This window comes from Anarhichas minor, unplaced genomic scaffold, assembly GCF_050575085.1.
Source record: "Anarhichas minor isolate MPS153535 unplaced genomic scaffold, ASM5057508v1 ptg000073l, whole genome shotgun sequence".
In the NCBI taxonomy this organism is placed as follows: domain Eukaryota; kingdom Metazoa; phylum Chordata; class Actinopteri; order Perciformes; family Anarhichadidae; genus Anarhichas; species Anarhichas minor.
Window position 1 is genome coordinate 10453147 of NW_027466519.1, and position 16854 is coordinate 10470000.

Consider the following 16854-nt stretch of genomic DNA (forward strand, 5'->3'; position numbering starts at 1 on the left):
GGGAGGGCCTTTTATCCTTCTCGGGAATGAGTGTAAACATAGTCAAGTGTGTTACCACCACGAGTAGGACAGCTGATGTGTTGGTGATAGAAGGGCAGGGCTAGCAGGGCTTTCCTCAGGTTGATTTCTTTAAAATCTCTGGCTCCATTAACAACAGCCTCCGGATGTGAGGTCTCAATCCTATCGTTCATATACAGTTGTGTGAAAAAGTGTTTGCCCCCTTCCTGATTTCTTATTTTTTTGCATGTTTGTCACACTTAAATGTTTCAGATCATCAAACAAATTTAAATATTAGACAAAGATAACACAAGTAAACACAAAATGCAGTTTTTAAATGAAGGTTTTTATTATTAAGGGGGAAAAAAAATCCAAACCTACATGGCCCTGTGTGAAAAAGTGATTGCCCCCTAAACCTAATAACTGGTTGGGCCACCCTTAGCAGCAACAACTGCAATCAAGCGTTTGCGATAACTGGCAATGAGTCTTTTACAGCGCTGTAGAGGAATTTTGGCCCACTCATCTTTGCAGAATTGTTGTAATTCAGCCACATTGGAGGGTTTTCGAGCATGAACCGCCTTTTTAAGGTCATGCCACAGCATCTCAATCGGATTCAGGTCGGGACTTTGACTAGGCCACTCCAAAGTCTTCATTTTGTTTTTCTTAAGCCATTCAGAGGTGGACTTGCTGGTGTGTTTTGGATCATTGTCCTGCTGCAGAACCCAAGTGCGCTTCAGCTTGAGGTCACGAACAGATGGCCGGACATTCTCCTTCAGGATTTTTTGGTAGACAGCAGAATTCATGGTTCCATTTACCACAGCAAGTCTTCCAGGTCCTGAAGCAGCAAAACAGCCCCAGACCATCACACTACCACCACCATATTTTACTGTTGGTATGATGTTCCTTTTCTGAAATGCCGTGTTACTTTTACGCCAGATGTAATGGGACATACACCTTCCAAAAAGTTCAACTTTTGTCTCGTCAGTCCACAGAGTATTTTCCCAAAAGTCTTGGGGATCATCAAGATGTTTTCTGGCAAAACTGAGACGAGCCTTTATGTTCTTTTTGCTCAGCAGTGGTTTTCGTCTTGGAACTCTGCCATGCAGGCCATTTTTGCCCAGTCTCTTTCTTATGGTGGAGTCATGAACACTGACCTTAATTGAGGCAAGTGAGGCCTGCAGTTCTTTGGATGTTGTTCTGGGGTCTTTTGTGACCTCTTGGATGAGTCGTCGCTGCGCTCTTGGGGTAATTTTGGTCGGCCGGCCACTCCTGGGAAGGTTCACCACTGTTCCATGTTTTCGCCATTTGTGGATAATGGCTCTCACTGTGGTTCGCTGGAGTCCCAAAGCTTTAGAAATGGCTTTGTAACCTTTTCCAGACTGATAGATCTCAATTACTTTGTTTCTCATTTGTTCCTGAATTTCTTTGGATCGCAGCATGATGTCTAGCTTTTGAGGATCTTTTGGTCTACCTCACTTTGTCAGGCAGGTCCTATTTAAGTGATTTCTTGATTGAGAACAGGTGTGGCAGTAATCAGACCTGGGTGTGGCTAGAGAAATTGAACTCAGCTTTCCAAAGATGTGATAAACCACAGTTAATTTATGTTTTAACAGGGGGGGGGCAATCACTTTTTCACACAGGGCCATGTAGGTTTTGATTTTTTTTTTTTCTTAATAATAAAAACCTTCATTTAAAAACTGCATTTTGTGTTTACTTGTGTTATCTTTGTCTAATATTTAAATTTGTTTGATGATCTGAAACATTTAAGTGTGACAAACATGCAAAAAAATAAGAAATCAGGAAGGGGGCAAACACTTTTTCACACAACTGTAACTGTATAAAATACCTTTAAGATTACAGTAGGTTATACTGTATTGTACAGTAATTTATGCAGTCTCAGCATTAAATTGCATGAAACGCCATTCCTGTCCACTCTGTTGTTTCCTGCTGGCTAAAACCTTTCCTTCTGAACTCTTCACTGTCCCAACACAGTCTTCCGACATCCCAACCCATTTTCTACTAGGTAGCGTCTACCAAAACCCTTTTTACACCATAGGCTATGTAGTGGCCAATACATATTTGTTGTATTTTATCCTTTTGATATCACTAGTCCCAATGAAATATTTCATCAGCCTTCTTAACAAGTGAGCTAGATTGATGTGTAAAGCAAGACTTTGCCTATTGCCTACAGTCTCCTTGTCCATTATTTCCATTCTTTCCTGTCCTTCTCTGCCCTTGTCTGTGCAGGTGATCTCTATTCTCTTATGTCCAAGCTGCTAGGCCAGAGCAAGGACGTAGCTCACATTCATAAGTACAACCCAAGCAAGATGCAGAGAGCCCATGCTGAGTTGGTGGCTCAGATTGATAGCTTAATGCAAATGAAAGACCTGGGCTTTCCCAGTGCCAGACTAGCCTTCCAAACCAGGGAGGATCATGTTTTGGTGAGGGACAGAGTCCACAAATTCCATCAGCTTGAGGCAACAGCCAAGCCACAGAGAAGCAAGCTGCTAGCTGAAGGTGGGTCCTGGATGCTAATTTGTTGTTTTTATTGATGCTGAAAATATCCCCCTTGTTTTCTTTGTGTGGTCCAGTATTCTTAAACTGTAACACATTGTGTTGTAACTAGGGTTGTCACGATACCAAAATTATGACTTCGATATGATACCTGCCATAAGTATCACGATACCCGATACTTACGATACCAGAATTCGATACAATACCACAAATACGATACGATACTGGTATATTTATCTATAATAGTAATAAATAAAACATCTGTATGGTTCCCTTTTTTACCAGCTTGTTCCTGCCCAGCTTTTTGAACACTTAACAAATGGCATTAATATTAATGTTTAATCTCTTCGTATCTTTTGAGCCTCTCTCATATTTCCGCTGGCTTTCAAACACAGCTGAAGGGAACTCTGTCTCTGTGTTGCTGCTGACTCTGCTGGCATCTGTTTTCATTTACTTGCATAGTGAGTTTGATATTTTCACTTCATATTTTATCTTAATTCATGGAATAATTATTTTTCCTTAACTAAAAATAAAAATAATTAGCTCAAGATCCACCCTCAGGCTCCACCAGCATGTCGCCATTTTGCATCAATTGTGTTTCATTTAGTACACTTCTGTGTGCATTGTGACCTCATGATCATCGTCCTCAAACTAGGCTAAGGCTACTCGTGTATATGGGAGATTTGGGGTGTTCATGTTTATAATCACATTTGCTTACCTGTCGTTCTTTGAACTCTTTGAAAAGTTCGTGGTGTCTGTCTGAAAGGTGCTTTGCCATGTTAGACCTGTTGCCTCCCTGTCTGTGTGGCTTTGAAACACTTTTTGCAAACGGGTCTCTGTATGTCAGTGGGCTTTCCGTCACTGTCTGCAATATAGCCAAAGTACTTCCAGATGATACTTCTGGCATCTTGTTTTTCAACAAGCCGAGGACGGTCGGCAAAAGCTCCTGCCATGTCTCCCCTGCTATCACTGCTGTGAGTGAGCGCTGCCTGTTGCTGTGTGAGCGCTGGGTAGCCCCGCCCCCTTGCAGTCAATGCCTGCAGGCAGCATGACAGGGAGCGGAGCAGAGAGTGCGCTCTGATCGCGCGCTATTTTAATAAAGTATCGATACTAAAAATATGCAAAATCGTATCGTTTAACGTACAGGTACCGCGGTACCTTTTTAGTATCGATACACCGTGCAACCCTAGTTGTAACACAGTACAAATATAACCCATTGCTTTTTGCAGAATATATTGTGCTATGAAATGACTTTAAGATATAATTATAAGTTAATAATTAAGTTATTCATTATTATTATTATTAAATGGATTTATTGAATACACCTTATTGTAAAATCAGTGCTTACTATGAGACAAGTTTCTCTGTTTCTTTTACTTCCTGGCTGTAGCATATTGTGTTTCCTCTTCACTTCTGTCTTCTCTCTCCTCATCCCTTTCTTTGCTGTCACCCATGGAAATGTTCCTCAAAATGGCAGACCTTTGTATTTTTTGTAAAAATTTTGAAAAAATCGATACAGCATAGTATCGCTATATTTTGTGTTGCGATATTGTATAGAACAGTGTTTTTCAACCTTTTCTGAGCCGTGGCACATTTTTTACATTAAAAAGATCCCGCGGCACACCAACAACCAAAAAAGTTACAAAATTACACCTTTTAGCATAATACAGCATATATGCAGGGGTGTCAAACTCAATCACAGGGAGGGCCAAAATTAAAAATTGGGACTACGTTGAGGGCCAAATAGGGTCAACATTTAATAAACAGGATAGAAGGGACATTACACAAAGTGCTAAAAGAAATAGGCTACATTCTTTTCTGCATATACGTACCAGAGCCAGATGTCTGGCATCTTTTCTTGGCTGCCAGTTCATTAATGTCTGGGGTTAGGTTCTGTGCTGTGGAAACCCTCAAGATGGAGTGAAGGTGTGCATCGGTGAGACAACACCTGTGTGGGTTTTTGTTCATCTTCATCACAGAGAAAAGCTGCTCACAGAGGTGTGTGCTTCTAAACATGCAGAGCGTTGTTTGAGCAGAATGTAGGCGGAGTTGAGGCATCGTTTCGGGGATGAAGCTTGGAAACTGTGCAGCGCCCATAGAGTCATACTTTGCCTTGAGTGTCATTACACTGGAGGTCTATCAGCTCCATTTGGATGTGCACAGGTGCCCTTTCCACGTCAACTGCAAACAGATTGCTGAGCAGTTTAAATAAAAATTTCTGAGCTGCAAAGTCAGCAAATTGCCGAGTGAACTCTGTGCCAAGTGTTTGGCAACGCGGAAAGTGACCTAAGTTTCCTTTCTGCATCTGAGTCTCCCACAGGCGCAGCTTGGCTTGGAAAGCTCTCACTGCATCATACGTGTCTGTGATCACACACGTCTGTGATCACACATCCCCGTCCCTGAAGCTGGAGGTTTAGCGCAGTGAGATGCTTCGTTATGTCGCACAAAAAGGCCAGCTCACATCTTCACTTTTCGTCCTGGAGCTCTGTGGTGTGGCGGGCCAGTTATGATAAACCTATAATATTTTCTCGCGGGCCGGATATAATTGTAGCGAGGGCCGGATTTGGCCTGTGGGCCTTGAGTTTGACATGTCTGGTATATGCTGACAATTTAATGACAAGTCACTCAATTTGTTGATCCATACTCGGCTTTTCATCTGGGTTAGTATGTTGTCCAGGGCCCAGTTCAGAGTCTGCATTTTTCCTTTTCAAATATTTCTCCATCGCTGTTCGTCTTGTCACCGAAACTATATTGCAGCTCAGACGCTCAACAATGGCAAATTATTTGCAGCAACTAAACAATATTTTTTGAACTGATTAAGTAAAATTGCACACCTGACGATATCTCGTGGCACATCACAGTGGTTGAAAATCACTGGTATAGGGCCAAGTATTGATCTTTTATTATACAAACTACTAATATTGCAGTTAGGGATGTCGGGGTTAACCGATTTGGACGAAACTGCAGTTCTATGAGTCATGGTTTCATTTTATCTGTTACCTTTGGGACAGATTATAAAAAGTTACAATGTGTTCTATCATTTATATGCAGATGATATCCAACTCCATCTGTCATTCAAACCCAGCGAGGCCTTCACATTAACTAGGCTCCTGGACTGTGTCAATGCCATCAGAGACTGGACGACAGAAAACTGCTTACAGCTTAAATATCAGTAAACTGAGATCTGTAGTATCAACACCTGAACTAGAGATGATCATACACACATTTATCTCTTCACGCATCGACTACTGTAACACACTTTTCTCGTCACTCAGTGTATCTGCTCTTAACCGTCTGCAGGTCATCCAAAATGCTGCCGCCAGATTACTCACCAGGACAAATCGACGGTCTCACATCACCCCCGTACTCCGATCTCTCCACTGGCTCCCTGTAGCATTTAGGATCCACTTTAAAATGTTCACTCTCACTTACAGAGCACTACACGGTCAGGCTCCTACTTATGTAGCTGATCTACTTCACCCATATTCACCCACCCGCGCTCTCAGGTCAAACGCTCTAGGTCTTCTCTTAGTTCCACGCACACGATTTAAGACCCGTGGTGACCGAGCCTTTGAGGCAGTGGCGCCGAGGCTGTGGAATGCTCTGCCTGCGACTCTACGCCTCGCAGATTCTGTGAATACTTTTAAAAAACAGCTCAAAACCCACCTTTTTAGGCTGGTGTTTGAGTAAAAACCCATGTCCTAGACCTGCTCTTAAAATATGTTTTATTTTTTATTTATTTGTTTCTCTGTGTATGTAATTTATTGACCCTATGGTCACATTGTGGTTTTTTTATGCTTTAAAATTTCTGCTCTGTTAAAGCACTTTGTGATTTTTTTTTGTCTGTGAAAAGCACTCTATAAATACATTTTATTATTATTATTATTATAACCATAAGAATTGAAGAAGCTACGATATCTATGGTGTCCTGATTCCTGCAGTGTGTGTGTGTGTGTGTGTGTGTGTGTGTGTGTGTGTGTGTGTGTGTGTGTGTGTGTGTGTGTGTGTGTGTGTGTGTGTGTGTGTGTGTGTGTGTGTGTGTGTGTGTGTGTGTGTGTGTGTGTGTGTGTGTGTGTGTGTGTGTGTGTGCGTGCGTGCGTGCGTGCGTGCGTGCGTGCGTGCGTGCGTGCGTGCGTGCGTGCGTGCGTGCGTGCGTGCGTGCGTGCGTGCGTGCGTGCGTGCGTGCGTGCGTGCGAGAGAGACACAGACAGACTCACTCACTGTAAGAGCGGGGAAATCTTCCTTCACGCGAGTCACATAACACGTGTATGTGTACTGGTTTGTTTTGTGTGTTTGAGAGTGTTGCTGTAAACATTTCAGTAGGGAACCAGCCTTCCATCCGCTCTAAAGTGCCTTTAATTGACAGTGAGGGAGCATTTTAGATATAAAAGGACCAGGGAGCATGTGAACCACGGATAAGTAATAATTTGTATTGGACGAAAGTAAATTGTTATATGTTCAAATGTAATCTTGTCAAATGTAGATTTTGGTGAAAAACTTGAATAAATCTAGTTGTTTGAAGGAGATGGTTTCACAGCAACAGCAATTCATCTCTAACAGATATTAGAGATGAATTATGACCTGTGAAAACCTTATATTAGATAAAACAGATGTTGACAAACTGCATAATTTGCAAATGAAAATAGGTAATATCATTGCAATGTTTGATATCGCAATACTCAGCATATCGTAATGACATCATACTATTATATCAGGCTTTCAATCTAGAGCTAACCCTGGCTTGAAATTTGTAGCTTTGACTATTTTCCACCACATTGAGCTATTTTCTCATGTTTGCCCATCCACCCACTCACACACACAACTACAAAATGACTATAATATACCTCCTAGGTACAGTACATGTCTGTTACAGTAAAGGCTGTTAAACTTTGAAGGTAGGTGTGTGTGTCCGTCTGTCTACATGCTTGTGTTGCAAGACCATAGAAGCCAAGAGCTAGTCGTTCTCCTGGCATTTTTTTTCATTCACTCGAATTCTTGTCTTTGACATACAGAGATAAACATGAGCCATTACAGCATGAAGTCATGCATTCTATTTTGTAGAAAAGTAGTTTTCACTATTTCCCACCTGATTGAGCCATTGTTTGTGTATGGTGAACTCACTGTGTGTTGTAATGCATAGTAGGCTAGGGTGGGGTGGTGCAAGGTAATTCATAAAAACAGGCAAAAATCAAAGGTTCCCAGAAAAAGGTTTTATTCTTCTTTTACGGGGCAACTCAGGTAATTCTCTTCATCAAAGTCAAAAGTCAAAAACAAACAAAAAGGGTCCAAGAGGAGATAAGGCTTTGTTCAACCGAACCGTATCAAAAAACTCAACTTAGGGTGTCCTCGGCTTCACCGGCTACCGGGTCTTCTTCCTTTCGATCCTTCTCACTCAGGTTCAGTACTTTTCTGTACGCCGTTCTCGGAGCTCCTCCCAGCCATATGCTCTCCCTCCTCCTCTCCTCCTGCAGCTCTTAAGTCCTGTCTCAATCAGGTGGCTTAAACACCCACACCTGGGTGAGTGGTCTTCTGGGAGCTGTAGTTGTTGCCTCGGTGGCCATCTTGTGATGTGGCTGCTGATCATTAAAGGGGAAGTAGCACCCATCTACCACCTGGCCCCTGGTAATGCCACAATATATCATTTCATGACCATATGAGCTGAGAGCAAGTGGCTTGTTCAAAGTGATTCTGTGGGCTATTTTTATTTCCAGAGCAAAATAAGGTAATATACAGTATTATTAGAAGGTAAGAACTTTGAAGTGTATTAATAATTCAAACCTTTAAAACGTAAGGGTAATTGGAGTAATTTAAAAAAACAATAATGAACATTTTTCATGGACTATAAATTGACAACTGAATTTATTTGATCTAATACTGTACAAAAAAATAAGAATTTATCAAAATCTGTATTGTTCCTAATCACTGTCATATCTCAATTTGTGTCTTTTTTAATTGAAAAACACAGTGGCATCATCTCAAAACCTGGCATTTAAATGGTTAAAATTCTGAAAATGAATAAATACTTGGTAGTTATAATCAGCACTGATGTTGGTTAATAAAAAAAAAAAATTGGTGAAGTGGAAATAATATTATATTATATTTTGTCTTATATCTGGCACTTCACAAAAAATAACAGTGCACTAAAATCAATGTTGCTAATCATTGTGATATCCCAGACTGTTATAATCCCCCCAGCAGTTAATATGTGGAAGCTAATATATTTTGTGTTTCTTTCATTAAAATCACAATAGTGGCATTATGTAAATATAGTGATATTTAACGTGTTAAAATAAATAAAAAAGAATGAATATTTGGCAGTTATCGGGACTGATGTTGATTGAAAGATTTAACAAACTAAGTGGGAAAAGTGAGGCACAAAGATATTGTATGCAGACAACAGAGGTAGCGGAGAAAACTGTCCTCTTGGATACAGTAGTCCTTACAGTGTGTTAGTGTGCATGTTCAGGCCTGCACACATGGATAGGTTTTATCAGCTGTGTACATCTGGACACTCCAGTTCTGGCAAGACACTTAACCCCAAATTGCTCCCATAGGCTGTGCCTGTGTGTATGAATAGCTATGAATGGTTAGATGGTCCATTCACATTCCCTGATGGGTAGTTTGCACCTTGCATAGCCCATGCCATCAGTGTATGAATGGGTGTGAAAGTGTGAATGATGACATGTAGTGTTAAAGCGCTTTGAGATGAGGAGATTAGAAAGGCGCTGTACAAGTACAAGTCCGTTTACCATCTATACAAGTACAAGTCCTGTCCCCATTCCCTGGGAAAAACTTGTCCAGCTCTGTCAAACTGCTAGACTCTGCGGGTAAACAGCAATTTTGAAGATGGCGCCGCGGATCGCTGCCACAGTTCTGAGCTCTCAAATACTTTTCCTGTTTTTATATGTTCCATCATTTGTAATTCTCATCTGTTCAAATTCACAAGGGAGGAACTGCTAAGCATTAGACAGTTAACTTCACACATTATTCAAAGGTCTTCACAGATGCAAAACTTTTGTGGGATTTTAGCTGGAGGAGCAGAAGCCTCCTGTGAGACATGGAGGCAACCAGCCAGGGGAAGTGCTGGTGAAATTGCGACAGTGGGATTAGTATAATGGAGTTATCGTGGAAAGCAAGAGGAGGTGTTAGCTGTTAAACCTTAACGAGGGTTAGTGTACAGATGTTGCAGTTTTAAAGAAAATCTGCAGTCCGAACCTAAGGTATTTTCATTAACTTGCAACCTTTTTTCGAAAACTGAAAATGTAATACTTTTAACAGATAATGTCATACTCGTGTTAATGTTCAGTCCGTACTTCTACATTTTGTGTTTTAAGAGTGTTATATACATCGGATTCGAAATGAAAGACTGAATAAAGTGCAGACATTGAGCACCATACAGCCATAAGCACAACATACAACAGTACAATAATATACATAAAACAAAGCATCAACTTTATTATAATGGTCATATACATACAGGTACATACATGAAATTTGACCTTGGAGGAGCAATTTGGGTTCCGTGACTCACTCAAGGACACTTGGACATGTAGACAGTAGGAGCCAGGGATCAAACTGCCAAACTCTACACTAGCAGTAGAACACATTTTCAATACCTGCACACTTTACATTTCCAAGAAAAACAGCATTCTTGTTTACCTTATATCTGTCACAATTATCACATAATTAGCTATGAAAACATGACCTACCTGAAAGGTATTACATTATCAGTAAAAATGGTATCAGTCTTGGTCAAGTTATTCAATTATTGGGTCTCATTACATTTTAAATCTGGTTAAGTGCAAGTTTTATTAAATTTCCAGGCGTTGTCAAGACTGTAAAGAATTGGACCAATGAGGTAAAGGCTGGAATCACAGGCCTGGTTTCACGACACTGAAAGTTTTTTAAATTTGTTATCCAACTATTTCTGGCACTTTGACACTTTGAGTGTGGAAAACTATGAATGCCAAGAGAATGTTTGAAAATGTGTGCCGAGAGCACCAGATTTGAAAGGATTATCATGTCCCGTCCCTCTCTATGACGGCTAGCTTTTCACCCAGCTTTCCAATGTGGCAGTTTATTTTGTACAAGTAAATTTCTTTCAAGCATAATCCGTCCGTTAGACCTCTCATGTGTAAACTATTTGGAATTCTGTTATTTTAATTTTGTACAGACGCATTTGGAATTTTGTAGGTGTAAAGCTGTATATGCAATCTGGCAGTAAACTCCAGTTTTTGTCATAGATATTTATTCAGGTTAACTTTTTGCACCATTGTGTTGTGTGCTTATCCATGCTCACCTCAGGGTTTAACTTGAGCCAGAGATACAGTAATAAACACTAAAACAAAGCAGACTGGAGCCTCTTTTATTAACAGTTACAGAATGCCAGCGATCACCTTTGACACCACGTTAACAATACCTCAACCTGTGTATGTGTGTTTGTGTTCGTGTTTGTGTGTGTGTGTGGTGTAGACTACCATTTGGAGCAAGTCTCAGCGTGGCCTCAAAGTTCTCTCCAGTTGGGTCAGGTGTCAGGACTTGCCCTCGACTCAGATGCTAACTTGGTCATTTTCCACAGAGGGGACCACCACTGGGGGGCAAGGTATGTCGCTTCACTTATGATATATTCATTTTTGGTTAATAAACTGATTCTATCAGTCTTTGAAACAGAAAAATCATAATATATGTTTGAAACATAATGGAATTTGTTTATCTGGAGGGCACACTATCATCACTACATCTTTCGGGCTACGTCCACACTGCTACGTTTTCGTTTTAAAAGGCAGAACTTTCATGACGTTTATGCCTAACTTCCACACTACTCCGGCGTTTTAGAAACCCTCAAACGGAGTGGTTTGAAAACGCTACAGATGATGACGACACAGATACCCACGTTTGCTCCTTGATTGGGTTGTAGCCTTCATGGCATGGAGAGAGCAAACAATGTAAGCTTTGATTAATTATTGATCAATTCAACATGGATAACAAATTACAGGTGTTGCTGACCTTGTTGTCTATGCTAGCAGCTGTTGTGCAGTTCAATTCTGCATTTTGTAATTTAATTTATAGTTATTCAAGCTTTGCGAGCGCTGTGTCCAGCGGTGTTATCTGCACGTTTGAAGGCACGGTTTGCAGCTTTGAGGAGGGCGATGGACATAAAACGAAGGACATTCCTTTTCTTATCTATGCTTATTTTATTCTTGACAACTATTGTGTAGTTCACAAAAAACTGTAAACGCACAAAATAAATACTGCTCTCCAGTACGACATGGACTTCCAGCCACCCGGCAGAGCTACTAGCATGAGAACAGACGACAGCGAAACGAGTGAAAGACGTGTGTTCACCAAATTTTTTGACCCTTAATCTCAATAAACTTTTGATTTGTAACCGTTCATTTTAAAGTAAATTTGAGTAAATGTATGTGTGAGAGACAGCGATAGAGCAAGACCTATAGGCAGCCTTCTATCCAAGGTTTGAAAATAAAACTTGTTTTCTTTCCCCCACTAAATCTGTCTGATTGCGTGTTGCAAATATAGATGAACATCTTAAGTATCAAACAAGACCTTTTATTATAGGAAGTACAACAATTCTCCGTTGAATTTTCTGAAGTCGATAATGGGTTGTCCATCAGATGACATGTAATCCATCTCTGGCAGACAGCACAGATCTGATTTGAACTACAGCCTACATACAGAAAGGTCCTATCAATGGAGCTAATATTGCATGGATGACAGCTGGGTGTATTGAAGGAACAGCAAACCAAAAGAAGTTCAAATTGATATGTAAAAATCTTTCTCTGTGGAACTACAAACTAAATGTTTTTTTCAGCTCTTTTAACAGCCAGGCTAGATACCAGCAGAGGTCCCAAGGACCTATTCAGCAGTCCACTATTTTGGTTGTGGACCCAGCCAAAGGCAACATTCTGAAGGCATCTGGCAGAGATATGTAAGTTATAGTGTGCTTTAGTTTTCTTTTTTATGAATGCAAGTGCTAAACATGAACAGAGACAACCAGGCATGTTTTGTACTGTTGTACATCCTGTATCACAACCAGAGTGAAAACTGTCTGGTAATGATTCATATCTCTGATGTTGCAGGTTTTTTTTGCCTCATGGAATAACAACAGACAAGAATAATAATTACTGGGTCACTGATGTGGCTCTTCATCAGGTAATGTGCAGGTGGTATTCCATCTGAACTGAGCATGTTTAATAACCGGCTCTAAGTAACCATTGAAACAGATTGACAGTGCCGATATAGTATGTATAGCAGATCAGTTACATCATGAAAGTAAAAGGTAATGCCAGATGTCCATGTCATAATCGACGTCGAGAAATATATTTCTTCAACAATTCATAATGATGACCAGTCAATGGTGACCTAATTGTTCACACATTATAGTTTTTTGTAAATAATTTCTAAATAATTGTTATACACCATTAAAGCGTAATTTGTAAACAGTAGGTCTGATGTTAATGTATTCAGAAGAGATTCAATACTCACAACACATAATGAACCAGCACCAATGAAGAGTCCCCCTTCTGTCACTCATCAGGTGTTAAAAGTGAGCAGCGATGGCAGAGACACAACGTTGCTGGCACTTGGAGAGGCTTTCACGCCAGGAAGTGACAACAACCACTTTTGCCAGCCCACTGATGTGGCTGTAGACACTGAGACTGGGAACATCTTTGTGTCTGATGGCTACTGCAATGCCAGGATCCTGAAGTTCTCAGCTGAGGGCAAATACCTGTCTCAGTGGGGTGCAGGTAAGAATCTGACTCTACAAACACACAAAGCCTCTTGAATGTTTTAAAGCAGGTCTTGTTAGACAAAGGCCCTTTTCAGTCTTGTGTTAACAAAATTAATTTAGTTTTTAGAATAGGAGCTACAGTTTTTGTCTGAAAGGAAGTTGTATGACAGTTGCACCTCAGCTTAAACTCCATGCAAAGCCTATGAAACTGCCTAGTCACTTTGAAGTTAACCTGGCAGCCTTTGACTGCTGGCAAACAGGTGATTGAGATTACCTAACTAGAGCAGTTTGACACACATACAGAGACAGTAACACACACACAAAAGAAAGGGGATTTCATAGTCTCTTTTTATGGAATAACATTGCTTTGTATTGAAGTTGCACTATTGCCCAAGAAAAATCTCCCCAAGCCAACCTCTTACATGTATTGCTATCATAAATTATGATTGTCTTATTTTTCTGACTAAAGGCTCATCAGAAAGGAAAAGGCGCATACCGTTCCGGGTCCCCCACAGCCTGGTGTTCCTTCCTGACAGACAAGAAGTTTGTGTGGCTGACAGGGAGAACGGGCGTATCCAGTGCTTCATAGCCCAAACTGGAGAGTTTGTCAAGGAAATAAAGAAAGAGGAGTTTGGAGGGGAGGTGTTTGCCATCAGCTACAGCCCTGCTGGAGGTGAGTTCACTGATTGAGCTGACCAGGGACATTCATCACATATTGTTTAAATAGTATCTTGCATTATTTTCCTTTTCAATTCCCTTTAGTCATAATGAAAAATGAAAGGGCGCTCTATTTAAATTCATGGTTAGGACTTCTTGGACTGTGAAAGGTTGTATATTGTCTTCCAGGGGTTTAAAAGAGTCACAATGACATCATCACTGGACACAAACAGAAAGCCATTTTTACAAACTGGAGGTGTAACACAGGCATATTATGAATTGCATAATGGAAAATGTAGGATCCAGTGTTTTTGGAGCCAATACTTATGGGTAAAAGTTGGGATATCGTAGCTAGAAATGCTAGAATACGCCTTTGAAGCTGGAGGGCGGAACATTTGTGTCACCCTTTTGGCAATGAGAGTAATTACACAAACACTGTTGACACATGACGTCTACAGGGGAGCTCGCTTCTTCTCCCCTGTCTCAATGAGTCCTTCCTCGCTGTCGTGCTTGTTTTGAAGGTTTGTGAATCAACTCTGGCTTGCAATGGTTTCAAATGTTTGTTGGACTTGAGAGAGAGTTTGATATTAATGAATAGGAAGCCAGGGCCAAAACAATGAATGGGAGCCCAAAACCCTGGCTAAATACTGGCTAACGGTACTTTTTAAATTTGCTAGCATTGTCTGTTTAAACTCAATGCTGCATTGTTTAGGTAAAAACTCTTGTAGCGATAGATCACAGTTGGTGTAATCTAGGCAAACTTGACTCTCACTTTGAATCGTACAGACAAGTATGTAAAGTTTGGTCTAGATTTGTTCTGAGGAAAAATTCAGGCAGCAATGATTAAAATACTTTGATGCATTAGTGTATAGCGTGATCCCTGTTTGTCATACCAGCTAGATATTCACTGAAAATATCTTTCCCTGGCAGTGGTGGGCTTATCAGCATTGTCTTAACTTGTTTGGTAAGGGCTTGAATATAGCGGACATTCATTTAAATGTAAAAGTCCCGCACTACAGCTTTAGTAAATGTTTTTAAGTCAAGGATTCCCTTTATATGTGTGTGTGTGTGTGTGTGTGTGTGTGTGTGTGTGTGTGAAGATGGCTTTATCTTTGCAGTAAATGGGGAATCTCCATATCGCTCAACTCCACTCAGAGGTTTTGTAATAGATTATTCAACCATGGATATTTTGGATACCTTCAACCCAGAGAAAAAGGTAATTGCACACACACATACACGCTCTCCTCGTTTCTCTCTAGCTTCCTATCGATACTATACTGAACTACTGGTGAAACCTGTGTATGATTTTAAAACGGAGGTCTCTGGCCCTAAGGCAGGACATTTTCTCATTTCTAAGAAAAAGGGCGCAATTGAGCATGTAGACAGTTCTACTGTCCTACTTCATTTACCACCTAGGAAGCTCCCCATACCATTGTTTTCAGGTTGTCATGAACTTTTAGGGTATACCACTTATACTGTACTTCCCATGCATATAGTATAACTGGTGTGACTAACCAGAAATCAGAAAGATCTAACTCGTTTATACAGATAAATCAAATGTACTAATGAGGGCAAAGATAGCTCTAGAGGCCTTCTTAGACAGCTCCTCAATGGCAATCTTAGATAAGCCCTAATTATGGGTGACCGTGGCTCACTGGGCTCACTGGGTTAAGAGGGTTGTCTGGCAACCGGAAGGTCAACGGTTCGATCCTCGACTGGGACGTGTCACGTGTCGAAGTGTACCTGAGCAATACAGTGAACCCCTAACGGCTCCCCTATATACAGGGATGGGTCAAATGCAGAGACAAATTTCCCCCTTAAAGGGATCAATATAGTATAATAAATAAATAAAAAGATAGTGACCAGAACCCAGATACCCAGATATTTAAAGCAGTTGGCAATCTCCAAATTTTCTCCATTACATACAAACTTTAGTTTATAAATTACCTCTTTTCTGCAACCAAAAACAGTACCTTTAGTTGTATTGACCTTAAATGTCCATTTTTATGTTTTATCACAGAGCCTATCACAGACCTCTGTGATGCATGCATTCAATATATTTACACAACTTACACAACAGGTGTAAAAGTGTGATGCCTCTGTTACTATAGGATAACACCTGACTCTAACACCTGACTCTAAGACTCTAAGATCTGACTCTAAGACCTGACTCTAAGATCTTATTAAACAAATAAACATATAAGGGCATAACAATGTATTAGTACAGTAGTGTAGCAGTACCTTTAACATGCTCATGCATTCCTTTATCTAACTGGCTTTACCTATTTTGATGTCTCGGTGCCGGTGGTAGCTGTGGCCAGAGTTTTGGAGTTGTCCGTCTCATTCACTGACATATTATCAAAGCACTACAACTTATCAACTCTGTATAGCTGTATTTTCCTCTTTCTTTCTTTATCCTAGTTACCAACTTGTACACATTTTCAGTGTCTTTACCTGCATAGTTGAACTGGTCTTTTGCTGCCAACAATCCCTTCCCATTGGTTTCCACTCAATAGCACATAACAATACAGTGCTTGTTGGAAAGGAATCAAATGGAAGAACCAAACTCTTGTACAAAGAAATGACTGACCTTACTTAAACAAAAGGTGTCCCTATCGTAGAATATAACAAACTATTGTAAGCAGTAGTTGCTCTCCCATTATTTCTATCATCTATACAAAGCGTAAGGTTTTCTACACACCGTACACATTACCATAATTGCCTAAATCTATATGTACAACAGTGGATTTTCTCTTCATGCCAGACATTTCTAGTGTGCCACAGTGCACAGGTTTTCTCCAGTGTTTTCATCTAGGATCAAATTATCATAATCTGTCAGAGCAACACCATCTCGTACTTGAGTATATGTAGTAATATCTCCATAAAACTAGAAATGGTGATTTTCTGTAACAATATCAAGAATATTTTGTGCTAGT

At 40.4% G+C, this 16854-nt stretch overlaps 1 protein-coding gene across 9 annotated transcripts in view; it reads left to right on the forward strand.

Moving 5' to 3' along the window:
• The window catches only part of pam (peptidylglycine alpha-amidating monooxygenase), an 88590-nt gene that overhangs the window by 55959 nt on the left and 15777 nt on the right, over positions 1–16854 (forward strand). For 8 of the 9 annotated variants that reach the window (XR_012947819.1, XR_012947821.1, XR_012947820.1 and 5 more), the window contains 7 exons: positions 2245–2514; positions 10984–11113; positions 12341–12457; positions 12609–12681; positions 13067–13277; positions 13731–13934; positions 15019–15134. Coding sequence is in view for 6 of the 9 variants with exons in the window: in XM_076079506.1 (XP_075935621.1) it covers positions 2245–2514; positions 10984–11113; positions 12341–12457; positions 12609–12681; positions 13067–13277; positions 13731–13934; positions 15019–15134 (1121 nt within the window). In the remaining 3 variants the exon portion in view is untranslated. The remainder of the gene's footprint in view (positions 1–2244; positions 2515–10983; positions 11114–12340; positions 12458–12608; positions 12682–13066; positions 13278–13730; positions 13935–15018; positions 15135–16854) is intronic. The other variant, XM_076079511.1, reaches the window with a different exon arrangement.